The 27,990-nt window shown below is 39.9% G+C and overlaps 2 protein-coding genes across 2 annotated transcripts; both read right to left on the reverse strand.

Moving 5' to 3' along the window:
- Window position 1: 1 nt before the first annotated feature.
- On the reverse strand, window positions 2–19,667 carry serinc5 (serine incorporator 5). Its single transcript, XM_073466768.1, has 12 exons — window positions 19,370–19,667; window positions 10,349–10,516; window positions 7,430–7,608; window positions 6,908–6,990; window positions 6,469–6,562; window positions 5,646–5,857; window positions 5,356–5,448; window positions 4,465–4,591; window positions 3,843–3,912; window positions 3,626–3,662; window positions 2,980–3,124; window positions 2–1,855 (listed from the first exon to the last, which is right to left on the reverse strand). The coding sequence occupies exons 1-12, from the start codon at window positions 19,394–19,396 to the stop codon at window positions 1,711–1,713; spliced, it is 1,380 nt and encodes a 459-aa protein (XP_073322869.1). The 5' UTR covers window positions 19,397–19,667; the 3' UTR covers window positions 2–1,710.
- A 2,245-nt stretch (window positions 19,668–21,912) lies between these two features.
- On the reverse strand, window positions 21,913–27,965 carry cdk7 (cyclin-dependent kinase 7). The gene is made up of 12 exons (XM_073466174.1): window positions 27,889–27,965; window positions 27,597–27,656; window positions 27,469–27,502; window positions 27,312–27,379; window positions 27,151–27,219; window positions 25,298–25,408; window positions 25,077–25,195; window positions 24,622–24,721; window positions 24,438–24,524; window positions 24,189–24,338; window positions 22,984–23,122; window positions 21,913–22,369 (listed from the first exon to the last, which is right to left on the reverse strand). The coding sequence occupies exons 1-12, from the start codon at window positions 27,952–27,954 to the stop codon at window positions 22,338–22,340; spliced, it is 1,035 nt and encodes a 344-aa protein (XP_073322275.1). The 5' UTR covers window positions 27,955–27,965; the 3' UTR covers window positions 21,913–22,337.
- Window positions 27,966–27,990: the final 25 nt, after the last annotated feature.

Consider the following 27,990-nt stretch of genomic DNA (forward strand, 5'->3'; position numbering starts at 1 on the left):
ATGATGTTTAATGGATGTTTTATTAAAGGAGTTTGAACAATGTCAGCTGCATGGCACCCACATTGCTGTTTTCAGACTACAAAATGTTCCTGTAGGTTATGGTAGTACACAGCCTTCACAGTGGGTCCTGCGATCTGATTTAGGATTCTTTTGTAGCTTGGTATTCAAGCAGCAGAGCACCATTTAATTTCTAAATTTATCTTGACTGTTAAAATGCAGAAATGTTTATCAAATGACACATGACAAAACTTGCAGGTCCATAAAGTATCGGTCCATGATCACATAACTTTAGCAAAAACATACATTTAAGTTACGATAAAACATGTTAGGAATACAATCAGACAAATGAAGAACATAAAAATTTATTGATGGTGAATGAGAAAAATAAAGACCTTGCAGTTGACAATGTGCAAGATTTTGTATTTCCATACAAAAAAACAAAAATCTGTTACACAGGTAACAAACAGGTGAAGGTCTTTAGGTGAATTTTAATTCGGCAGTAAACTCAACATCCAGTGTTGAATAACTCACTAATAATAAGCACTCATGCTACCTTATTCTGACTACCATTATGAGCTGACACATTAACAAAGACAAGGCAAAAGCCTTTAAAACTGTACAGAAAACAGCTGATTTAAGCGTTTGCATGCAAATACATAATGTTCTCAGTTATATTTTTCTCTGTAACTGACCAAAAAATCTGATAGAGTAGTTTGTTGTTTTCTGACATCTACCTTTGGCAAACGTTTCTCATCTATGTCACTGCTGCTCTTCCAGAGAGGCGGCACTCCATTAACGTCACTGTTACGTAAGGCAGGTTGATTTGAAGAGCGCTGCCCTGTACAACAACGATGATGACTGGAAATGCTGTACAGATGACATGGATTTTCCTAAGAAAAGATCTGGCTCAAAGGGAGCACTGACATTTAATACAATCTGAAACATTATCCCTGTGATCTAAGTGAAAACGTCACAACACTGGGTGTATATAATATCGAAAAGAGCTTGTTCTGTTGCATAGAAAACTTCTACAAAAGGGCGCAACACAACAAAGCATAAACATACACTGCTTACATTTGAGCCTGAGAGATGAGTTTTTAAAACAGAGCCAGGGACAAATCTAATTTACACGACATTCCTACACAAAATGATTTGTGATTACTTAAGACACCCTTAAATAAATACATTTTCTCTTGTAACATCTCTAACCTGAAATAAATTTGTCCCTAAACTTTGCTACAACTTTATGGTCCAACTGTACAGAACTGAAATGCGTGGCTGAGAGTAAAAGCGAGAACTGACACACACGATATGCTTACAAAACATACTTTAAAATCTGAAATTATCAAGGAATCTATAGGGGCTGGATGCTTCACATGTTTCACAATGTAACTCAAGTCCAATGTATCTTTACAGACCTGTAAGTAATATAAAACTCCAGGAGTAAGTGGTAGTAAAAGATAAAAAAAAAAAAAAAAAATCACCATCAAGGTATTAACATCTTAACATTGTAAATCAAAGTAAAAGAAACACTAGCATACAAACAAAAAGGCAACAGATAATCTTCCATTTTGAAACGCTGAGGGTAGTGTAGGGTTGTGTTTCAAGGTAAAAGGGGCTTGTGGTGGTCCCTTGGCTCAGCGTGAGAGCTTCTGCTTGGCCACATCCCAAGAATCAGAGTAGCCTGGCTCCAGCTTAGTGATGTGCAGCCTAGGCTTCAAAGCGCTTTGGGCAGACCATGGGAGCGACGAGGGTCCACATGTAGAGGATGAGACAGACCCAGCAGGAGGCCATCTTGATCCAGAACACTGACCAGCTCCCGTCCAACAATTTCTCAATCTTATGGTTATCATAACTGTAAAAGGAAGCACACAGTGAGAGAACTGAGTTAAGCAGAGCTCTGTTTAATTCTTCACCAACTCCTGAAGGAAATATCTGACTCATTAGCAGCTAAATGCTCCACTTTATACACCAGCCAAATGCTAACATTCCTCGCTCTGCTTTTTGACACTAAACAGGTAGCAATGGATTATTTCTCTGAAATCCTGTGCCTGCTGTGCTCAAAACAATACTAGAGAGTGATAAGAGTGAACCTAATCTATGGGCCACAAACACAAAAAAACGATCTAAAAATACGCTACAGAGCTCAATAGAGCTGAGGGTTATTGCAGCGTCAGATAATAACTCCCTGTGGCTCCAAATCATTTGATCCATTGTTAGAAAAATATTTATCATAGCTCATCTAACTGAATTAGGATGATACTAACAACCTGTAACCTTAATTTGAGTATCCTTAATAGATTATGGTCACTAAAGACATTTTTGACATCAGACATTATTAGTTGTCATAGCAGGAGAAGAACAGCTGTATCTAATATTTAATATAATTTACAATGGCTTTTTTGGAAAATTGCTTATCAAAATGGAAGGCAGTCCTTATCAATATTATCATACTTATTAGATCTGTGGTTGTCAAGCAATGACATGTGAAATGTCTGCTAGGAAAAAAGTTGGTTAATAAAATGGACAGAGAGACTTCTTTTTCCATTAATTTAGCTTTTCTATACATGAAACAAGGTAACACACAGAATACATTGATTATATTGTAGCTGGCATCAAACATCATCTGCATGTTGATACTGTTACCAATATTTTTAACATCTGACTGAACACATTTTCATCCTTTGATGGGATAATTATAGTGCAGATTATGCATTGGCTATGAAATGCACCTTATTTACTTCAAGCTGGTGATTAATTAATCTCTTAATGATATTTCAAAGCATGTGATGTGACCATCAGTCTTGGGAGCTAGTTTTAGTGTTAAAATGCTCCGTGAAAGACAGGACTGACATGCCCTCTTCAGACTTGGCCAGCTTAGTACTACTTTTAGCCTAGTTTTAGAAGTACAACACAGAAACATATATGCCTAAGCATTGCAGAACCATGAGAATATCCATCACACAGAGTATCACTTACTGGAACCAGTTGGTGACGGTCATCATGACGTAGAGGGATCCCAGGAAGAAGACAAAATGGAAGTAGGCGTAGCTGTAGATGGTTGCCTCTTTCTCATCATACAGCACGTTCTGGCCTGAACCAGTCTTCTCCTCATCATAGTCATCTAAAAAGCACACATTAAATGATGCAAAGTGTTGGTGGATGTGGGGAAGTAACAATTTTAATATGAGAAAATGTCTCAAACATTGATTTCAGTTGAGGTGAGAAGATATGACAGAAAGTCGAATGTCATTCCAGAGATAGAATCATGTGTAACTCCCAAATATAAAATGTGTAATAATGGCGAGTTATTTCTGATTTGCCACTGTGTTGCCAACAGTTTTATTTCCAGCAGAGGGCAGTGTCAGCCTACCCACAATCCCACTTTGCTACTGCCGCTGCTTCACTGTGTCATACTAACCTCCTAGTAACAGTGACATCATCTATGTTTGCTGACCAATACTTTTGCACCATCCTCAATCTGGCTGAGGAATAGCAATGTGCAAACACTACGGCTGGGGACGTTTGTGCGTACACACTGAACAGGCTGGAGGGGCAGGGGGAAGAGGGGGGAGGAATAAATAAAAGCTGTGATAGTGAGGGGGGATTGTTTGACTTTCCTCACCTGTGTCATCTCCAAAACAGAAACAGCAGCGAGCTCTCTGCAGGATTAAGAAAAACATAAATGTTGCCACCGAACTGGAATAGACACACACATTATGTCTCTTGCGCCTAATCTGTATGATTCGATAAATATATCTAATCAAGTGCTGTTAATCTATTCATAGTCTGTCTGTATATTTCATTGACACACACTGAGATTTTAATATTTTTGAGGTTACCTCAGTCGCTGGTTCACTGTTCCTACACACTCGAAGCGCTGCAGAGCTTCGCCTGGTGGTGGACGTCAAGCTAGAGGGAGGGTGGAGAAAAAGAAATTGAGAAAAAGATATGAAAATGGATTGGGGGAGAGAGGTTTTAATTCCGTCATTCTGCATTTTTCCAATAATTTGCAGTTTCAAATTGCTGCAGAGTCTAACTCCCTCTCCTTCAGGGAACGACCACAGGAGACATGATGCCTCCACTTAATGGGAAACACATGTGAACAAACGCAGAGAGCCATCGTTCTGGTCTCTCATACCCTTAGCTTAGCTGCAGCCAATCATGCACTGCCTCTACAGAGTCACAGCCAATAAAAACAAGCCTTTCTCTGTTGCTAAAGCCTGCCATAAAACACATTACTTTTATTCCACATTGCCTCTAACACATCTGCTGTTAATGGGTTTGAACTGAATCATGTTTAGTCTCTCAACTCAAGTCAAATCAATTCAATGATACAGCACCAAAAAGAGATATATAACAGGAAAACTTAGTTTGTATGTGTGAAGACATTGAGATGCGGAAAAGGAGAAGCAAGAGGTGTGTGTGTGTGTGTGTGTGTGTGTGTGTGTGTGTGTGTCTTACCAAGAGTAAAGGACGCAGCCAAACAGGATAACGGTTCCAACAGTGGTGACAATTTTCTTGTCGCTCTCGGTCCCAGAGTTTAAGGGAAATACACAGACGGTTTTGTTCACACCATCTCTCTCCACCACTGAACAGAATGAATGTGCAGACAGAGATGGATGAGGTAAAAGAGGAAGTATTGAAAGGAGTGAGGAGATTGTGAAAGATGGAGTGAGCATGTGTGTATTTTGGCACAAAGTTAGCAGCGGCAAGAGAAGGAGGGGAAGGAAAAATATACAATAAGTACAAAAACACCAACAGCCTCAATAAAATGATGCAGGATAATAAAGGAGGTGTGACATGCTGATATTAAATATTTATGGTAAGATTATCTTTACAACAGTAACTCAGTACAGAACATTATATAGACAACTAATGTGGAAACAGGAGCACTTCAGAGATTTATATGTACGTCAATCTTTGCAGAATTTGTTTTCACAATCACAACTTTCTCTAAAGCTCTAAAGGTCATAGAGATCTCAGTGCCTTATCTTTAAAAGGCCTCATATTGTGTTTGGGTTATGTTCCTTACTCTTGAGTGTAACACAACTTTTCACAGAGCGGATGTGCAGGATTGCTCATCTGTTATGATATCATTGAACCCTTGTCAAATCTGTGTCCTTAGTATGTTTTTCCATGTCAAATATATATATCTGTTAATGACTGAACTAGAATAAAACCTTAATTACATTTTTGTTGGCTTTTGGACATTACGTGTTCTCCTTTTCTTAAAGTAGCTGTTTTAGTGTCTCAATTATTATTGGTTTATTTTAGTTCCAACTAATATTTATTATTAAAACTCACTATATCATGATATGATCATAATATGTTTTTGTGTGTCTTCATACTCACTTTCTTTTGGTTTGCTGGTGAAGGCTGAGAAGGTGAGGTACATGACGTACACACTGATGACTCCTGGCTGCAGCAAGCCTGATGTGGGCTGCACTGCAAGTATTACAGGTAACAGTCTTATTTATTGTCACTATACAATGTTTGATGTGTCTCAAGTGCTGCTGTTTGTGAATTTCTCTTTGTGCTAAGTAACATAGTTTTCTATAAACACCACCTCAATCAAATACTGGATTTTAATTTGCTTTTAGACAGTAAAATGAGATGATGTGCTTATGAGTACTGGTACTTACATTTCTGTATGCATGGGGAGATGGCCAACAGGGAGACAATGAGGCACAGGCTGCCGTTGATGCCAAGGAAGATCTTGTTAAGTAAACAGGCCTCTGGGTCGGTGTAGAACACACCCATAAAGACTACGGCTCCGACGGCAGCACTGAACAGCATCAGAGTCACCAAGGCCAAAGCTGCGTACCAAAGACGGTTATACTTAGCTCCTGAACTCCTGCAGACAGAAAGAGAAGAGGGAGAAAGGGAGGGAAACGTAACATGAACAAGGGTAACACAAGTTAAATGAATAAAAAAGATCAAGTGATCAGGGGGAAAAGAAAACTAACGGCCTAAAGAAAATTTCAAACAAAGAGAAAGATATGTTAGGTGAGTTTTTCCTGCACAAGACAAGGAGATTCATGGCTGCTTAAGTGCTTTCACATCAGTTTTACTTAACTCTCGAAATGCATGGTTTTACTATATTGGTTACAAAACCATTAAAGGTTTTTTAACAATCTTCTGTGGTCTGTGTGTGTCTGTGTGGGAAGGGAAGGGGAAACAGTGTACACACTCTAAAACCATATGCATCCTGTGAATCTGCCCGGGGTGGGCCTGCTGCCAAGCCTCCGCTCCATCGACAGCAACACAAAGCTACACGACTCCCTCTTTTTTCATCCAAATAACCCCACAGAAGAATATGCCCCACCCTCTGAGTCACTAAAGAACAAATAAAAAGCTCTGCGCTGTTTCTGCTTACTGGGCATCTATGCTTACGAAATCGAGCAAGAGTCTGAGTTAGTAGGTCAAAGCAGAGACAGGAGCAGAGAAAAGACATGTTGCTCTCACCAGTTTGTGTTCCATCTGTGTGCAAACTCCACCAAAAGCATGAGTTGGATCAGCAGGAAAATGAACCCGCAGGCGGCTCCTACGTAGCGCCACACTGTGGAATTGGACAGAGAGAGAAAGTGTTGTAGAAATGTGGCAGACACCTTCACAATGTTGCACCTTAAGCTGTGAGATTATATTAAGTAAAGATGCTAATTTTGTTAATGTGTGTGGAGACTGCCCTTTCTTTGGGTGAGCTTAAAAAATGATGCAGCCAATAAAGAAAAAATCCAATACTTGTTACTTCCACTCTTTTCTTATTGCTTCATCTGTCTACAACGTTTTGCCTCCATTTAAATCGTTATAATAAATGATACATTATTTGACAAAATAAATGACAAATGCCAGCTCTAAAAATATATAATCGCTGAAGTTGCACTGTTAAGATTCCTCTCTTTACCTTCCAGAAAGGTTTGTTCTTCTGGGAGGAAGAAGCCTCCAGCGCAGCATGCTGCCAGTGCAATAAACTTCAGCAACCAGAACCTGACAGTCAAAGCAGTAAAAATGTTAAAGTTTGTAAATGAAAAAAGATAAAATGCAGCAAAAGTGAAGTAATAACATACAAAACAATTACTTCTGACATAACATTCTCAGTGTGATGCATTTCATAGTGTTGGGAAGAGAAGTGCAACAATACAGAATATATAGTATGACAAGTTTAAAAAAATTATCCTGCAGGAGAAGATCTGTCATTAAAGATAACAGGTGCTTATATTTATGTCATGATGAATCTAAAGGGATCTATCTAATGCCAGCATTAATGGAAACCTGTTTGCCTGTAATTTGCCTATCCTCAGTCAAGTGTTTGAATTCTGTTTGGCTTTTGCCTTCATGTCCACAGGTTGTTAATTTAGGGTTCCCACTAGATATTATAGATAAATGTAAAATGTTTAAAATAATGCCAGGGCAAAAGCCTTCTTACCCGTTATGTACAGACGCCCTCCAGCCTGTGCTGTTGTTGACTCGTATGGTGAAGATACAGAAGAATAAGAAGAAGCAGGACATGCCGAAGCACACCTTGTAGACAGCAGAGTAGCCAACCAGAGTTTTGCAGTTCTCCCCTGCATTCATCTTCTCACACAACTCGCTGTAGAAGGGGATCTGATTGACAAAAGCACAAACCCAAAACACCTCGATTAGATCATTATAGTGTCGGGAAAAAAAACATCCTCTGCTCATGTTTGTCTAGCGGCCTCAGAGAAAAAGACCCTATGGCATCTATTCTGAGCGTCACGCCTCTAAAGGAGCAGAAAGCGGGAACAGGCAGCAACAACGACCCCTCATTCTCTCCATGAAGCCCTCTTTCATCCCTTGTTCTCTACAGGCTGTTAGAGGGGCCTTACAACTAACTGTCAGTGTACCCAAACAAAAGACACAGATGAATAAATTAACTGCCCTTTGTCAGCAAGTCGAAGGGACTGGGAAGAGCGAAAAGCAGAGAGAGCGCGAGCGAAACAAAGATTCAGAGAATCAAAATTTATTTCGACCTACAGTTAGCTGCATAAAAAGTCAGGAGAGCAGGGCCAGGGCCAGTAGAATAGATAAGGACTTCACTGTGGCCTTCAGCAGGAAACTGGAAGTGATTCAGTGGCTCAGTGTCAAGTGGCTCAGCAAAGACGATCTTTGAAATGATAACTACAGAATGGACGCTCATATCTGTTCCCTTCTCTGCTCCTGACTGCAGAGATGTGAATCAAAGTCAAATACAACAGCTGCTTTCCAAACATAAGTCATTTCTTTGAGAGGACTGCAGATCTTTTCTTTCAGATAATAAATGGTTTGACTTGGATTTACAAGTATTTTGGTTCTGATGTTTTACACATGGGTGAAATGCCAGCGGATTGAGTTGTCATCACCTCAGTGTGCAGCACAGTCCAGAGCCAGATCACAACATAGATTAAAAAGCCCATTTTGGAGCTTTTGTCTCATGTCGAGGACCATATTAGCATGTCCATGGTGTAGTGATTAAGAGGGAAAGGGGCCGGCTGTTTCAGACAGCTGTAAATCCCTTTAGAAAAGACCAGCACTCTCATACGCACAATGGCTGCTCTCTTAGCTGGGACTACCCACTGTGCTCAGTGTGTAACTGACAGTGTTCGTGTATATGTGTAAATATGTGTGTGTAACTCAGCGGGCTTTGCGTGGGGCTATCAGAGGCCATTTTGTGCCTGGATGGGCCTTTTACAGGGTTCTGCTCTCACAAGAGATACACAGCAGGGAGTCCCTTTAACACAGTAGACACTAGCGGCAGCAGAGAGAAGGAAAAACAGGAGAAGAAGATTGGTGGAAAAATGTCACTGTCTTCAAACAGTACTCTCAGTTGAGGAAGCTGGCAGTCATTGCTATAGTAACACAGTCAGCTGAGGGTAGTCTTCCCAGATACAGATACATCATCATTCCCTGTTTACACTGTCCACTGATGCACACTGTACATACAGTACCTTTAAACAGGAACAAGACTTTTAAAGCTCAGAAATTCAGCCACTAATACTAAGGCAGACAAAAGGGATGAGAAGTGAATGTATCAGGACATTACCTCTGTGAAACCTTGTGCTGGACTGTGACTACAGTCTGTCTGACCCAGATGATGAGGATAACTAGCAGATAACAGTACATAACAGAAGCATTCCAGCCGAGTTGAAAGTCCCAAGAAACAACCACAGTCTGATAATAATCTTGCATTATGATGATTCAAAAAGCTAACATGGTGGAAAAACACATGAAAGCTGTAAAGATCAAAAGAAAGAGCAGCGGGCCTCCTGTGTATCAACTCCCAACATCAGAGGCTAGGTGGGCGGTTAAAAACAAAAAGCTACCAGCCTGAACTACTGCCTCCTCTACTATGGCCTCAATACTGTGAAAGATTCACATGAGATCCAGGTAAAATAGAAGGAGGTCTGCTTTGCCTGTAGCAAAGTTATGAATCTTTAATATTGTCTGTAAGCATTGACATGGCAAGACTGGTACAGTCTGTGAAATTCTACTCTGTTTACAGCAGAGAGCTACACACAAAGGTTGGCTCACCCGACAACCCACTTTCAAAATATGTGTGAAGAGTGAGTAACCTACAAGCACTCCCTTTCTCTTTCCTTGTCAGTATGTGTTTATATCACAAAAGCCTAACAAGCCTCAGATCTCATTTTATTTACAGTTGCTAACTCCTGCAAATTCAAGCCTGAGGAGAGAGTATAGACGTTAGTGGAAGAACAAACAGCGTAAAAGGTCACAGTACTGAGGCTACTGTTGGCTTGGTTACAAGAGACTCTGTTCAGACCCCCAGTCATCTGCTCAGTAAACTAGGCCATTCGCAAAACAACAGAGTTACGTCTTTAAGGCTTGTCATAATGATCTTGACAACAAACTGACGTTTACTTTCCTGCTGTCACCAAATCATAACTATAATCTGCCTTACAAGTGTGCAGTGCGTCACCCTGTAAAGCTCCGAGATGTCTGCAGCCATGCTGCTACCTAAAGAACGGCACACATAGGAAATCATGACCATTACTCTCAGATGATCTGAAGAGATCTCATCATAACTTATAATCAGTCAATCATCACTGTACTACAGAGGCACTTATCTATTAGAGGCTTTTAGGACAGAGAGTTTCAAATCACTCTCCATTTAAAATGAAGCTGTTGTGAATCACAGATGACAAGAGCGTTAATTTCCTAAGCATGATTTTTTTTATCCCTACCTTCTTACAATCAAAACTTTCAACCATACATAATTCAAGCTCGTTTAAAAAATACCTGTAACTTATACAGTTTAAAAAAGATTGTGTGCACTATATGTGTGTATATGCTGTGGGACTGATATTGTGTTTGTGATTTCTGTACTTACACGGTCTTTCAACTCCTGCTCCACAGTGGGGGACATCATGATGACACAGATGATGGTGGCCAGCAGGAAATAGAGGGCATACATGACTCGGGTCCCTGTGGACTGTTTGATCTTGGGGCAGCAGTTACAGCAGCACGAGCACGCCGCTGAGCCGCAGCAGCAGGCCAGCTGCACACAGAGAACAATGGAGAAAAGAGGGAGGGATGGGGAAAACATTAGCATTACACTCAGGATTTTCCACACCATTATAAACCATTTGATACAGACATAATGTATTTACGAGGCACTTGGATAAGGGAAGGTCAGGGTTTGAGTGTGCACTTTGCAACTGTCTTAAAATGTCAGCAAAAATGCTGGGAAAAAAAACATTATGCAACAGTGCAACTGTATAGAAAGAGAGCAGTGGACAGAAGGTGAAAAACAGGAATACAGAGACAGAAAAAGGTCCTTTATGAGAAAATTCGAGACTAGACACTTGGACCCAAGATAATGAAATAATTAGGGTTATACACATGATTGCGTAATGTTTAGTAATCCTCCAGGAGTCAAGTCAAGTTACATTTGGAGCTGTATAAACAGTGAACGACACTGTTTATACAGCTCCAAATCATAATCCGAAAAACATACCCTCTCAACCTTTAATTCAGTTCAGGCGAACTCCACGAAAAAAAAAAAAACAGGACTAGAAGGGAGGAACCTCAAAAGAGCAACATGGGGGGGGATTACTATTTATAGATGGACTGAATATGGACAGAAATAGCAGAAGTAAAAATACTACAGTTGGTTAAACCTAAGTAGACAAAACCAAGTTTGACGTTCGAGATAGGGACTGTTACTCTGGTATTTTAAATGTGTCATCTACTAGTACAAAACACGACATATATAACCCTATAATTGCAAAACACATTATAGTAAAAGGTGTGTGTTTATGCACTTGGAGTACAGCATCTAAGTTTTCTGTGATTGTTAAAGACTCTTCAAAGTATGCAGCCATTGTAGCTAAATGTTATGTGTGGCAGTGTCTGGTGCCTTATGGAACATTCCATCTTTCCAGAGCTTCAGCTTTCACAGTCCTCCAACAGATACTACTTACTGCAGGTCTCGACTCAAAGACAAAATTATGGCCACTTACTGGACATGGGAAAACTTGCAAAAGAAGACACAACACCCAACTGTCTCTCTGCTCATTGATGGTTTCTTTCACATGGGAAAAAATCCCTCTCCCTCCTTCACAGCGGCAACTCTTGGCCAATTTAGACAGTGAAGTCTTGTCCGAAAAGACACACACAGACACACACACTCACAGAGGCCTACTCTGTTTCTTCTGACAGGCCCTCATACAGGAGGACAGTCTCATAAAGACAGGCCTGTGTTCTATTTAGGAAAGAGGAGGCTCTACAATTATACAGTATAATGTCTTTCTGTAGCCACCCCACCCTGCTTGTGTAAGCTTCCTACTCCTCAGCGTGCAGAACACACACTGCTGTGGTGAGAGGTGAACTTCATCTGATGTGGTCACAGTTGAGGTGTGGTACACAGCTGGAGGGCTGATCGTGGCATAGTCTTTTTTAGGAACAAGGGGAACCGTGGCTTTCGTTCTATCATTATAACATTCGGTGAGAGGTAAGACATTATGGGCAGAACAACTGCTGCCCCGTCACCTGAAGGGGTCAGTAGACAGAAACATTGTAAGAAAGTTGCAGATACATTTCCTTTATGCACCTTGTAGCGCACACTAAATCTGATTTTATATTTTAATTTTTTGACTTTTCTGAATATGACAAACCAGAAGTCAGACCAGACAGACCGGACGGACTGGAAGTCAGTATAAAATTATTTTTCTCTCTCTAGATCGGTTAATGCATCCTAGCAAAATTAGTTATATTTGCCATTTTTCATATCAATGATCTTGGCCCTTGTCTGTGTGTTCTGTACTGGGGCAGTAATCTGACCAGTGGTGCACAGCTCTAGTAAAGCCAGTGTGCAACATTGTCTGATGTGTTGCGTTCCGCTCCAGATGTCAGTAATGCGTGGTATGCTGCAGACTCGTGGATCCACACAGGCACATGGTCGGGATCAGGCTACTTCTCTGCCCACTTGGCTCGGCCTCCCTGCGCTCTGTCCAGAGGTTTCCCTGCTAGTCTCTTTAGGATGGCCCACTTAATTGTTTTTTGCATTGGGGCGAAGAATGGTTATTTATAGCATTGCCGTTTTGATGCGAGCTGTGTGTTGTCAGTTTGATACTTCTCTAAAACAGATTCCCATTTGAATCCAACCATATAGAATGATTTTAACCAGTTTTCCTTCATGAGCTGAGAATAACATGGCTTTCTGTTGCTCTTGTTATAGAAGGTAGATCATCAATCATTAATCATCATTATTAAACTTTTATGAAATCAAGAACAAAACACTGCACCATTTAAATGGTTGTGGCAACATGATGGCATAGTAAGTAAGGAATCCATCCTGTAAGGCTGGCTTCAAGCCATTGTGATAGAACGTGTCTGACTTACTATAGTGTCCCTGAGGCAGTGGATTTATCACAACTCCATGTGCCAGATATAAATGATACATATGCACAAAAACCATGCATACGCAATTAATTTATTAAAGCATAAGTAAATAGGTCAACAAACAAGATTCCCTTGTCATTTTGTACCCATATTATAATGCAGAAATAAGAACAGCAGAAAAGTAGGTCAAAGCATTAATTTGACCTCCTTGTGCTATCTGCTTAATGGCTGTGGGCAACAAACACAAAGACTTTTTTGATGCTTTGATGCCAGATCAAACAAAGAATGCAACCAGTTTATATCTAATCAGGATTCAAAAGGTTTGTGATAATATCTTTTCATTGATAATTGTGAAAGTGGGCATTAAGCTTGTACATGTGTCACGCGGCCACAATTTACCAATGTTTGAGATACAACAGAAGAGGTCGTAGAGGTTGTGCACATGAAGAGGTTCAGAATTTTGCCTCCAAGGCAGCATGTGCATATTTCTGCTTTTATGCATACACAGATTTCCAGCCTTGAATCTAAACCAAGTTTTATGCATGTGGCCCCTGGCCTGGTCTCCATTTGACTACACACGGCTTAACAGGATAAGCTGTTTCCTTTGTCTCTGCTGCACACACATGTCTTCCTCAATGGGCGCTTAATTAACCACAATAGACTGAAAGTAAGTGGAAAAAAACAGGACGATTTAAGTCATTAGGGTATTTAGATTTCATTAGTTGGGGGTGTTTCACCAGCGGACTTCACACAGAGAGGGAGGCCGACAGCAAACTCCAGCAGAACTGATCGAGGGAGGGGGAGACATGAGAGGGGAAGAATGTTTCGGGGAATTCCACCACACAAACAGACACAAAAAGAGAATCCATGGTAACGAACGCTGACCCTACCCACTTCATGGGCCATACACCCCCTTCCTATACTGCCCGCCTGCTCCACCAGCATGTCGACAGGTGGCCAGCATGTCTGCAGTGTACATACACCCCTACTTCAGTATCAACAGCAACCCCCCACAAGCTTGTCATATTGCTCTAGCCATCCATCCAAAAGATCATCATCTCACGGAACAGCAAACATGGCACTTTGGCCACTTTCTAGACCCTGGTGTAGCTTTAACAGACTTACAATAAGCCAAGAAATTCACTACCCTCCACTGAAGCCTCACTACACTGTGACTATGGGACTCTTGAGAGACAAAGGCTTGTGTCTTTAGGCCGAATCTCTGTTTCAGTCCCTTCATCTCATTTCCTCCATCCTCCCCCACCCGACTACTTGGAGGCTTATTGTCTTATTATCTCTTGTATTTTGTCCTCTTATTTTCTTCTCTTTACCTTCTCTTTGTTGTCTTCAGCTGCCCTTTACCCTAAATCAGTCCCTCCCCAATGCCTGGCTACCATCCAGATGTTCTAGGGGTCAGGAGAAAGACGATATTACTCAAAGCACACAGGAATCAGCTTTACTTAAGAGAGGATGGACAGGACACAGCAGTGAGAATACCCTCAGGAAATGAACCCAAATACCATTCAAAACGAAGCAAATGATTGCAGGGACGTAATCAGTTTGTATGACCTAGCAATCAAGCACTCTAACCTACAGCTGGATGCTTAATCAAAAAATGCTGTAGAGTCCTAAATTCAGACATTCTTCAGACCACATTTGTTGGCTGTAACAGAGCACTGATTTTAGCATTTTATAATTACCATGTTTTTCCCTCTCCTTCATTCTCTACCACCTTATTCTCCTCAACACTGAAGTGACAAAAAGAACTGCAGTATTTAACAAACAGGAAATAGCAAGGGTAGCCCTTAATCAAACACACACGGGGTAAACTCTGATGCGCATAGTCACACAGACACAACTGCTGACACAATGCAAACACACCAATCGCAAAAATAGGTCACTCACTATATCACAGTAAGCACAGCAGAGGGGAATTAAGAGGGGGTAGATGGATTCACTCTCCTTTGACAAGTCAACCAGCTGAGCTTCCACAAGTTAGGAAGTGAGGACTTTTGACAAATCTGAGGAACACCCAAAGAAAAACCTAAAACAATTGTGGTAATCAGAAAACCTGATGCTGTCAACAAGAGTCATCCCGTTAAAGCTCTCAGGTCATGTAAATGAGGGCTTACAACATTACATTTTACCGTGGCTTCGCAATAAATAGAGATACATAACTTCTTCTTTTCTGAAGGTCTTATTTTTATCCCCCTGTAAAGCACTTGTGTTGCAGTTTCACTTTTCACTTTCACAAAAAGCTCTGCTTTGTATGTCCTATACCTTATGATGATACACAGAAGAAACACGGTTGTTGTCTGTTAAAAACACATTACTCATAAATTATATTTCTGCTCATTCTCCTCTTACAGCTACAGAAATGATCTGTTCTTGCTGAGGCTGACAGATTTCTTCTCCCAAGGTTTGTAAAAAGAGAAACAACCCTTATCAGCTGATTTGAGATGTTGACTGTCATGTTTATGAGTAGTGAAAAAAACAGTTTTCAGTGGAAAAAAGATAGCAGCACAGACAGACATGACTCACAACTGAGTCAAAACAACTTGACTGGAAGAATGTGGTTTAACAGTTTCAATGACTGCACCTGTGGGAGAATAAACCTCTGGTTGATGCAAACCATCCGTGTGGTTGTTTATTCAATCATTCATAACATCAAATGCATCTTTGTTGCCTGTCCTTTACTTTAGTATAATCTGCATTCTAACTGTACTCTGTGCTGTAGCTGGCTGCTTTTCAGCTACAGGAACTCCCTGTTAGTTAGAGCTTATGATTGTGACCACTGGATAAAGCTGACCACGATGACGCACCAACGGTTCAGACGAAACTATAGACACCCACCCACTTATCTCAAATTACAACAATGCTTGGTGTTGAAGTCGGGAGAAACCAGCAGAATGAAAAACAAAAGGAAAATAATAGGGAAAGGCGAACAAACAACCTTTAAAAACAACACAAGGCAGAATCCTCCTAACACACAAGTTAGGTCAGCCCAAGCTCCAGACTTACTCCATTTCTCCTTATATTGTGATTGACAGCTCCACTATTGTCTATATAGCTAGGCAGCTGTATACACACAGCAAAAATGTATCACTGCTCTGTTTCCTATACACAAAGGGAGGTCTTTGCTTCTCTCTTGGCAAATACAGCCCCTAGCTACAACCAACACAGAGAAACTTAAGACCAATGGACAGAAAAGAAAAGAAAAACAAAGAAGTACTAAGGTACAGTGAAGAGCTGAAAAACAGGGCTGAAATGAAACAATCCCTCTGCAGACAAAGGAGGCCGTCACAAAAATAACCAAGGGAAACAGACTAAATAGGACAGGAAGAGAGTGAAAACACAAGGCATTATCAACAGGCTAGTCCAACGTCATGCTGTGTCTACCAAGAGGCCTGTTTCACTTCCCAGAGTGTGCCGTTTGTGAGACTTGAGGTACACAGAATTGCACACAATATCGTGTTGCTCTCCGCCACAGCCTTACTGTAAGTCAACTGATGGCAACATGCAAAGAGGAAGCTGGAATTTCATGCGGTTACATCAGCACCTTCAACTTTCCACAAAAATAAATCAATTAAAGAGAGACAAGACATGGGAAGATGAGAGAAGAGGGAGGTTGAGAAAGACATTATCGGAGGCAGACAAAAGAGATGAGAGACTGCCAATGATGTCCCTTTGGGAAAACAAACCCCTGCTGCTGCTGACCACAGCAAAATTCCTGAAGGGAAGCTGGAAATGGCAGACATGTCTCACATGGACACAGGTGGCCAGTAATTCTAATCGTACAACTGACCCAGAGGTTTATGTCAGGGGGAACAGCTACAGATGTTTGGTGACCATATTTACGAGTCAAGTCATTTTACAGCTCATCAACACCTGTTTTTAGGATCACGTACACCGCTGAAACACAACAGCCTCTGCGCTGTGACCTCCGCAAAAAGCAGTCAAGCCACCACCTGATGCTGACAGCTGTGTTCGTGAGTGTGTTGCTGGGCTGCAGGTGAATATTTATGGACAGTTCAGGATTTCACAATATTTGTTTATATGAGAAATTGCATTCAACTCAGCTGACATTCTTTGGAATGCAGAATTTTTTTATGAGATATGCAACATTACAAAGGATCTGTGTCGATTATGGAGTGAATATTAAAAAAACCAACCAGACAATTACAGAAATAAATGCCAAACAATAATGACTAACGATGGACTAGGACGGCAATTAATGATTATTTTCACAATTAATTTGTAGTATTATTATTATTTAATCAATTAATCATTTAGCCTGTAAAATAAAAATCATCATCAAAAACATCTTCAAATTGCTTCTTTTGTCAGTCCAAACTCAATGACTCTTTATTTGCAATCATATATAATAACGAAAAGCATTTAAAAAGCTGGAACCAGCAAATGTTTGACATACTGGCTTAAAAAGTGACAGAAACAAGAAATTGATTGTCAAAATACAATTTATTTTCTTTGATTCACTAATCGTTGCAGCTTCAGTGAAAACACTGTTTTTGATTGCAGTTCAGATGCAGCCAGGGTGTAAGTTCAGTTCCTGATGTCTTACTCAAGGATAGTTTATCAGGAAGGATGCTTAGTAAACAACAGTCTCCATTATCCTCTAGGTCCTCCCGACTCATGGACCCTGCCAAAGATTCCTGTTTCATAGCCGTGCTGCTTATAAACACCCACATGGTTTCAGTCCTGTATCATACTCACAGCCAATGCTTGCAGCGCTTTGGACAAAACTCAACGTTGAGTTACCCCCTATCCCATCACAACATGGCATACATCCTGATCCCACTGAGAAATTACTCATGAGCTGCTCCCACACCATGCCCACGGCTCTCTCCAAATCTAACCCAAACAACGCCCACCCTCAGTTAATTTCCACCTCTGAGCCAAAGAGGAAATTAGCAGACCACACATCAATTTGGGCCACTCTAAACGTCAAGAGGCCCACATATATGCACATGCAAAAAATGTTAATTACAAGTATACACATAAGTAGAGATGGCGACAAAACTGAATGGGCTGGCTGTGACAGGGATTGACACCACCAACACAGCAACACAAAACTGATCTTATTGTTAGCCCTTCATTTTGTCTTAATCCTTCCCTGTTTCCATTCTCGTCTTTGAAAAGAGCAAGAAATAGAACGGAGCCCTGCTTAGATGAGGGATGTGTCTGTGTAATTAAATTCCTGACCAGCCCAGCTCAGCAGTGGTGACCCTGCGGTCAGAAACAATCTGTTAGTTGAAAGAAGCACTGAAGAAACCCCTCTCTAACTTTACATATAAACCACTAGCTGCCTTTTAAAAATACTTCTGCAACTTTGAATTACTTATAGCCTTCATTTAATTCAGATAAACAAACAATTTAACCACCATTATTTACATTTATGACTATATAAAGTATTTTTATTTTCTAATATTAGATTAATCCTGTAAAAGATGTCAGAAAATGGAATGACAATTTTTCAAACCCCATGCCGACATGTTCAAATTGCTTGTTTTGAGTACAAAAGCCAAAGAAATTCAGTTTACTAACATGGAGGACAAAGAAAACCAGCAAATATTTGCAATTGAGAAGCTGGAAAATAGTGAACTTTGGGCATTTTTGTTCAAACAATTGCTTTGACTTATACAATAAATCAATTATCATAATTGTTGTTAGTTAATTTTCAATCAACACAATCTATGGCCATCGTATACAGGCCTAATATGATTTATCACACATAGCTCTGCACCTTAAAACTGATCTCAATCATTTCAGAAACAAACATAAAAGTAGGCCAAACTATATTCTTTCTAGAGGGGGATAACCTACTAGCCACGAGCAGTCTGCCGTCAAAGGTACATCTGCAACTTAAAAACATGGCTTATTTTCGTTTTACAATTCAGAAACACAGAAAATGAAACCACAACATTTCTACAAGGGTACACAGTACGTGAATGAGAAACAGGACTGGCCTAAAGTTTTGGAGCTTCGGGGGCAAGATGCTCCTGAGTGTTTAGATAAATGTGCATTAATGTGAGTTAAAGCCACCACAAAGAGGCGTTTATCGCCACTTCACCTAGTTTTTGCAGACAAGGCACTTCTGAGCAATGTCAACCCACAATGCTTGACTGGTTTCGGCCAGCACATCTGTACACACACTCAAAGATGACGGTACTTCTGATAGCAGGTAGGCTACTGTGCTGCTGGCTGACGTTATGGCTAGTTGCCTCCTCTCTTTGTCTTCCAGCGGCTTTTAACGCTCCTACTGTAAAGTCATTCAATCAGCACAGTGAGGGGTTTATAACATGTTCATACTGTGGATGAAATAAGGTCGCTGGCACGAGTGTCAGGAATCAGCACGACATCAGAGCAGCCGCTGAGTCGCCACTCGGCAGATCTCGATAAAAGCAGCAAACAAGAGGCAACAACAGTCGACCGAGCATGAAGCTCCGTCCACAGCCGTCAGCACAGAACACAAAGTATTGTTCCTCACCTGCGAGATACAACACGGAGTACACATTTTGCGGGGAGACAATAAATAAAATCCGTTTCAGAGTGAAGACGAGCTGGCTGCTTTCTCAGTTGCTTTCTTCCTCGTCCACATGAAATCAGCAGCGCCACACGGGGAACAACGCGCCTGTCCTCCTCACACTGCTCCGCTCGTCCGCCGCCGCCGCCGCCGCTGTCTCTCCTCCTCCCCTTCCTTAATTCCTCCCTGTCCCTCCTCCCACTGCACATCATCGCCAGCAACACAAAGCCGTGCTGCCTCCGCCACAAACCACACGATTAAACAGGCTATGACAGGCTTGTTTAAAACTCTCTGCTACCTTTCATTACACATCTAAGCCTCTCACAGAGACAGAGGTGGCACATTTTAACATATTATTTGGTCTAAATATTACTGTTGGCTTGAGTTATACGTGAAGCAAGATACACCAGATAAATATGCAATAAAATCCCTGCTGAGAACCTTATGTTATTACAGTATTATATTAGAGGCATGCAGAACAATTTTAGGAGAGGTTTTTTTTACACTGTTTGTTAAATGTTAGGCTACATTTGAGCATTTTTGTGATTTGAAATATCTTTATTGTATTTTCATTGTAGTCTCAGTTCCATTTGACACAGCAGGGAAAGGTAAGAAAACACCATATCAGCACATATTGAAGAAATTTAATATATCCATCAAAAAGGCTTAAGGCTTGATAAGAAAAGAAAGAAAGAAAGGAAAATGAGTACATATCTATTGATCTTGGTCCAAATATAATAATGCTACATAATGAATGGCTATTGATAATTGGCAAATTATTATAATATACAACCAACTTTAATTCAAGCTAATATACAGTCCATTTATATGAGGCAATGTCATTAAAGATAATTGGTAATGTAATAGCCTATATTCCCTAGCATACCAAGTTTTGGCAATATATTGTTGAGACCTAACTAACCAAATGTTTCCCTAAATCTTGTTTTTTATTCTAACCTTGACGAGCAGTGCTCTGTTTCTCGTTATCTCATGTTATTTGCAAAGCCCACATAGACTCAGAAGAACTTGGTCTGCTGTCCCAGTCTCAACAGATGAAATCTGTTCTTCAGAAACATTTTACAAAAAGTGTTGTCCTTAAATCATAATATAATAAGTAATCACACAAGGAATGGCCTTCATCTTCAATTTCACCAATGTCAGTTAAAGAAAAGTATTTTCAGAGATCAAAACTGCCTGTTTCTTTGACTAATGGCAGTTTACCTGAATGTAGGCTACAGTAACTGTGCACACAGAGATCTTTGACTTTTGGTTGAATTCTGATTTATGTAAGGCTCTACACTTTATAATTTATTCGTCTTAATCATCAAGCTTCAATTCAACCCACATGAGCAAGTATCACTTTTTCCCGCAAACCCTGTGCTCATATTCAGTCACAGCATGTGGGCAACAGTGTGTTTGTTCCAACAGTGGTAATCCTGGCCAATGAAATGGCCTTTCTATGAGCCTGAGCTGATAAGGCTGCTACTGTAGCTCTTTATGACTGTGCTGCTGCTATTTGCCAAACTGTCATCTGACCCAGTCACACAACAAATACACACACACACACACACACTGTAGTCACCCACCACTGCCACACAATGTCATTGTGTCCCCTCTCAGAGCTGTATCGTGGTAATTTATAAATAGGCATGAATCACACAGGACGTCCTTTTTCTGAACTAAGGGGACCATGACCTCCAATCCACGACCCTCTCTGCTCAGATCCAGAACGTTGTCACACTAAATGAGTGGATGGTTCAACTAGCACAATTATGTTTGCGATTTTTTGTAAAATCAGACATAACTTCTGTCATGTCATGTGAGCACTGAAGCAGACGACATAATACAAATCTGCACTGGCTTTTGTTATAGAATAAGAAATAGATTTGATTAAATATTAAGACTGATTTTTTCAGCTGTGACACACTCCCTCTTCTGCTGTCTCCTTCTCTAATCTGATCCTGTTTGACAGAAAACCAAAAGGGCAGCAGATCGCCTGCTGGAGCATCAGGCTTCTGACATGTCACACTGCATTGGATCACAGTAAAGTTGAAGACAAAGGACAGGGAGAGAAATATATGTCTGGTGGCACATTGTTACTTGACACAGTCAAGCCTAGCGTCACCCTGTCTGCCCTGAAGGCAGGGCTTATGCCACATAAGCACACACAGTCAGAAAATACACACCTCTTTCTCATGCTGAGTAAATAAACCACAAGTCTATTTCTGTCCACTCGTACAGGTGAAAAAGACTGCAGACTGTGTGAATACTTCTAAAATGAAATCAGCCTGTATTCGTTGGACTCTACAGGTGTTATCAGTGTTGTAGTCAAAGCTTCCAGAGACCAAGTAATAACCAAGACCAGAGTGTATCAGACCAAGACTGAGGGGCTCTTGTCATAATTAAGTACAGTATGTAATTCTTTTTTCATAGTGCGTTAAAGTAATTAGATAAGAGACTCAGACTGTCTCTCAACCATGACCACATCACAGGAGGAAATCCCCATATATGCATATGCACCATTTATTGGTCTTACATACAAAAAATAAAAATACAGGAAATAAATCAGGCTAGCTAGTTTGGTTGTTTTCATCAGTCACATAAATAGACATATTCCAAAAGGCTCCCAGAGCTTAGGCATCATTGTTACAATGGAGAAAGACCAGAGCCAACACTATTGACCAGACAGTCTCTGTTGGACATCATTCAAAGGAATGCTGAACACAGCAGCAACTTGGTTACTTCAAGCAGAATTTTTTAACTGATGTAACAGCTATAATCTCTAAAATGTCCTAAAGACAACCACATCCACTGCTGGATTTGAACTTCGTTATTTTGTTTTTCATTCCAGTGGACAATCCTGAGCAATGCGGGAAAGCTGAGCCACGCGGTGTGAAGATGGTGATCATCGGATTTACCAGGTCCCATCTGGTCAGAAAATCAGCTTCTTCTTCATCATCACATCTGCAAATAACATTAAGACTGTTATTAAAAACATTATAAACAAGCACTACAGAAAAATACAGCCAAATCATGTATCTACACTACATGTGCAAGTGAAACAAGCCTGTAATGAGCAATCTGCTAACCACTAAAGTTTCCATCTACTGTACGTATTCAGAAATTCTCTCTGTAATGTACTGTAGCATGGAGCATAGCATAAAGTCAACCCTTATATTTTCCAAACCACAGCAGGAGCTGGAAAAGCTTTGAACCTCCCAGAAACACCAAGGTCCTCCTTCAGTAAAACATACCCCACCACAATCCACTAAACTGTCTGCATGTGTGTGCGTGTGTGTTCTTCTTCACTATATTCTGAATTTCCTACTGCAGTTAAATGTGCAGCCAACACCCTTTGAATTGCTAGGTTCAATCAAGTTGCAGTCTGGATTAATGACTGTAGTGTGCATAACCATGAGAACAAGGAGGAACAGTTCACGTAGCTTAAATTCACAACATTCTATATGTAAGTTTTTAAACAGTTTTAAAACTGACCAGCTTTATTTGACTATGTGTATATAAATAAACTTAGTGGATAATGTATACATAGTAACTACAGGCAAATATGTGTTGATTACTTGTGTCCATGCCCTCGATTTTCCTCTTAAGCCCGACTGTTTCCTTCTCCCTCAGGGCCTCAACTGAACAGTTGGGTCGGGGGAGTTGGGGACCAGGAGTGGGAGCAGGTCGATTACTGAAGTACCTCATCTTCAAAGCCTGGAGAGCAACAGACAAGAGTATAAACACATCATCAGCTGCATATGGGCAAGAGTTTGAAGGAAACTACATTTTGAAGACAAAGACATTTAAACATTTAAACCATTTGTTGTTTTATTCCTTGTTAGAATCTTGTCCTTTTTTATTGCTCCTCTGTTTTAAATTAGCTTTCATGCTGTAAAGAAACTTTTGTTTGCTCAACAAACAACATTTTTTGGATTACTCTAGATGAAATGTGTTGATTAAAGAGATGCCATGTTGAACAAACTCATCATTAGGCAGTGGTAGACTGTAATGAAATACATTTACTCAGGTGCAATTTTGAGGTACGGATACTTAGTATATGTTTTTATTTTTTCTGCTACTTTATAATTCCTCTCCACTCCACTTTGGAGGCAAATATTGTACCTTTTACCTCACATTTATCTGATAACTTTAGTTTCTAGTTACTTTACAGATTGCATGCTGCATCAGAGCCAAACTAGCAACTTGAATTAATTAATTTGATCAACATCAGATTAAAAAAAGATTCCAATAATCAGAAAAATGCTGAATATCAGATCTGATAATTGGTCAAGCCATCATATACATTATATACATACATTTAAATATATGTATAATTTACTTTTACTTGTAATTGTACTTTGGATACTTTAGTACTTTTACTTGTGTGGGTGAGTTTCACTTCAACAGAATGTGTTATTTTAACACTTTTAATCAAGTATGACTTTTGGGTACTTTTTACAACACTGCCATTAGGGAAATTATTTACTGAAATGTTTACCACCTTCTTGTACTGAATTCACTCAGAAACTGCTATGTATAATAGAAAATGTATCCCGCAAAACATGTATATTTAAATATTACATACATAACTAATTGTAATCATTAATGTAAGAACACAACACTTTAACATAGAAAAAAAAAAAAAAAAACCTAATTTGTTTCATTTCCTCAAAACTGAAAATGTAAAATGGTGTTGCTCTTCAATTTCTGCACACAATTGCCCTCAGTACATTACTCTGCCAAAATGGAGAATGGCTACTGTGCTTTAGTGGTGTATTACCTGTGTAGCTGTGGTCCTCGTCAAGGGGTTAAAGGTGAAGAGGCCTTGTAGCAGCTCTAGTAGGTCGTCTCCAGCTGCACTAAATATATGTTCCAGAGGTGTGCCAGGAAATATTTTGAAGGAAACATAGTCTGGTAGACTACTCACTCCCTGCAGAGATATTTGACAAATAATTGTAGACAATCATCCTCACATTTGACCAAGTAAAAACAAAAATTTATATCACAGGAGAGAAAAACAGATACCAACAGGCCATGTCTCTTCTGTGGGTGTACCAAGAGCCTCAAAGATCTTGGTCAGCTGGTCAAGATCTGAGTCTCCAGCAAGGAATGGTATCTACAGCAAAGGACAGAGACATTTATGGAAACAAAAATAAGAGCATTCCTGATTGTGGATAATGTGTGAATATCTCTTTGAAGTGAGGTGTGTATACCCGAAGGAGCAACTCTGCCAAGATGCATCCCACTGCCCACATGTCAACACCCACACCGTACATCCTGGCACCAAACAGGAGCTCGGGGGAACGGTACCACCTAGGAAAGGATGAATTAACACAGAGAGTTACATTTTCTAACTCTTAAAGAGACATACAGTACATTACTCTTCGGGTAAGAAGAGTAATTCTGTTAAACTAGAAATGAAGCTTACAACAGTTTCTTTAAGAGAAGACAGTTTGCTGCTATTCATGGGTCTAACAATTTATTTACAATCTGTGACGTCTAAACCAGTCACAAACTGATCTGCTCATGTGATACATTTAGCTATTAACCAATATTAATCAAATGAAGCACATGAGGATTTATTTATCTCAATGAATCTATGTGTGCTGCTGTAGGATAGTTCCAACAAGTGTAACAAAAAACAGGAGAATGTACAAATGGCACACACCTGGTAACAACTTGATGAGTGTAGACTCTGTTGGGGCTGCCAAATGCTTTGGCCAAACCAAAATCAGCCAACTTCAATACTCCGTTACCATCCAACAGCAGATTATTTGGCTTCAGATCCTGGAAATACAAAGTGGCAAAGTGTACATTACCGACTCTTTGCATGTGTGTGTGTGTGTGTGTGTGTGTGTGTGTGTGTGTGTGCAGTATAATTGCTCTTACCCTGTGCAGGACCCAGTGTTGGTGCATATACTCTAATCCTTGCAGAGTCATGAGGATGTAGGCTTTGATGTTGGCTGGAGTCAGGACTAAGCTAGTGTCTTTGATGATCACCTAAAAAAAAAAAAACATAACAAACACAAAGAAGATTAAGTAAGCCTGATATCTTAAAAATAATAATCTGCATTCATTATTCAATGTTTATACATAGCTGTAGGCTTCACATTCAAAATTAAATTACTCATATGAGAGCCGATAAGATAATTAAAGCCACACACAGCTGGAGCCAAGCCAGGCAGCACATTTCAGATTCAACCTCTCACCGAGAATTTCTATTTTTCCGTCAGCTCCAAAAACACAGGCTTCAGAATCCTTATATATGCTATTGGCAATAAAAGCATTGAACTGTAGCTGATAAGCTCATACAGCAATATCTAAGCATGTAGCCTAAACATAGCTTTTCTGCACTGGTAATAAGACGTGCATCATATTTCATCCTCGTGTCTGGTCTGTCTGTCTGTCAGAGAGACGCTAATGGCATCAATTCATTGTGAGAGCCAAGAGCAGAGTGGTATTGATTTTTCCTTGAAGCGTGCTTATCTTGTTTTGCATCGGTCTGATGTATCGGTGGTGGGTGCCCATCTGGAGCCTTGTGTGTTAAGACAAACCGGAGGGGGAGGTGGGGAAAAGTATAAAAGCGTCAGTGACCTTGTAGAACCACTTAATGGTTTGGAGAAGGCACTCACACGGCTATATTCGTCATCCTGGTCATATTTTCTATGCTACTCTGAATGTCACCTGACCTTACACCTCTAAATCACAGTTCATATTCATCTATTCATTTATTCTTTGGCCTGCTCTGCTATTCATGGTAACTGAACACAACAGCAAACCGATAACTATCAGGTTCCACACACAAAGTAATATTTGTCAAACACAAAATCACTACAATGAAACCCAACTTTGCAATGCTCTCTCCCTGATCTCTACTAAGGGGAAGTTATAATATTTTCATAAGGTGGCCCACTAATTAAAATGCAACATGTTCTTTTACAATGTCTTTGATTATCATGAGTAATTGATGTACATCTCCATACAGAGACAGCCATATTAATAATACTGTAGAATAATATAATACAAGATAATAAAACATCTCTACAATATAATGTAATCCAGCTCAAGAGGTGAAGGACCTGCAGTTTATGGTACTGGTCTACAAAATCTGCAGAATTGTATTTTAATATCGACTTATAATTAATATCAATTAATAATAATTAAACTAATCTGTCCTCTGTTTATTATATCTTATATTGTATGTTTATAGCTCAAATTATTATTGTCTAATTTTGTTTATTAATGTTTACTTAATTGTAATTGTATAGTTGGTATTAATATAATTTGGCAGCATTGTATCATATGCATGCCAATAAAACCACTTGAATTTAATTAAATTGCACTACTGAATAGCATTATATGTCAAGATGTAGTTAGTGGAATAAATTATCAAATCACTAGAGCTTTTTCTCGAAAAGTATTTAATTAATACATATTTTCCAGGAAAAGTTATTTAGTTAGCTAAATTTAAGTAAAGGTTTCAGTTAAGTTAGATCTATTCAGAGAATAGAAGTGAAGCCATTTGTGACATTAAAAGTTCTACAAAACAACATCTTAAATTCCTGTCAGGAAAAGTTTGTAAGGAAATGTGAGCAGACCAAAAAGTGACCCTCACAATTTAACCAAGTCAAAATTTGAAGACTTCTCAGTAAGCTCTTGTTTGGGACTAGATACTATAATATCATGTTATTTTGTATTTCCCTGGACAGACAAAGATAGAAAGAGAGGAGGAACTGTCCCACCTCCAGATCTGTTTCCATGAAGTCAAACACCAGGCTGATGTTAGATTTGTGACCGAAGGCATCCAGCAACTAAAAACACACAGCAAAGTACATTTAGCACTCAGTTCAAATAAGAAGCACAATTATATGTACTCACAATGTCAAAAGCCAATTCTACCTACCCCAATGATGTTTGGATGATGCAGTTCTTGCAGCAGTTTGATCTCTCGAAGAGCAGTCCTATTAATACCTGTTGATAGGAAAATTAAGTCATTAACAGGTACAACAGGACAGTGGACTGCACTGTTACATATGTGTCATCAGGAGGTCAGCATTTACCATCTTTAGCCTCAGTTCTGTGGCCAACCTTAATCTGCCGAAAAACAAAAACAATCTTGGTGTTAAGCATCAGCATAGAATACAGATGCTAATAAAAGTGAAATAAAATGTAAGCTAACTTCTTGTACCTTTTTAATGGCAACTATGGTATCAGTCGTTTTATCCCTGGCTTTGTACACTGTAGCAAACTGGAGAAGAGAAACAGATCAATGAGTTCAGAAAGAGTTACACACATGTATTTTCTACCATCACTGCTGCTGAGAGCACAACAGTATGAAGCAGCGCGGCTTTGTTGACATTAGCAACCGGCTAACGCTTGCTAGCTTGCTAGCAGGCTTTACACGCGACTGGGCACAACCTGTAGGCGAGGAACGTAGGCAGCTGCAAAAACCGAAATCACTGATTTTCGTTTCTACCTACCTGACCCTCTCCGAGGAAATCCAGTTTCTCGTATCGTTTGGATCTGGACTTTACATCAAGCGCCATGATAGCTAACTGTCACTATCATTGGGAGACACTTCC

Source organism: Pagrus major, chromosome 5 (genome assembly GCF_040436345.1).
Source record: "Pagrus major chromosome 5, Pma_NU_1.0".
In the NCBI taxonomy this organism is placed as follows: domain Eukaryota; kingdom Metazoa; phylum Chordata; class Actinopteri; order Spariformes; family Sparidae; genus Pagrus; species Pagrus major.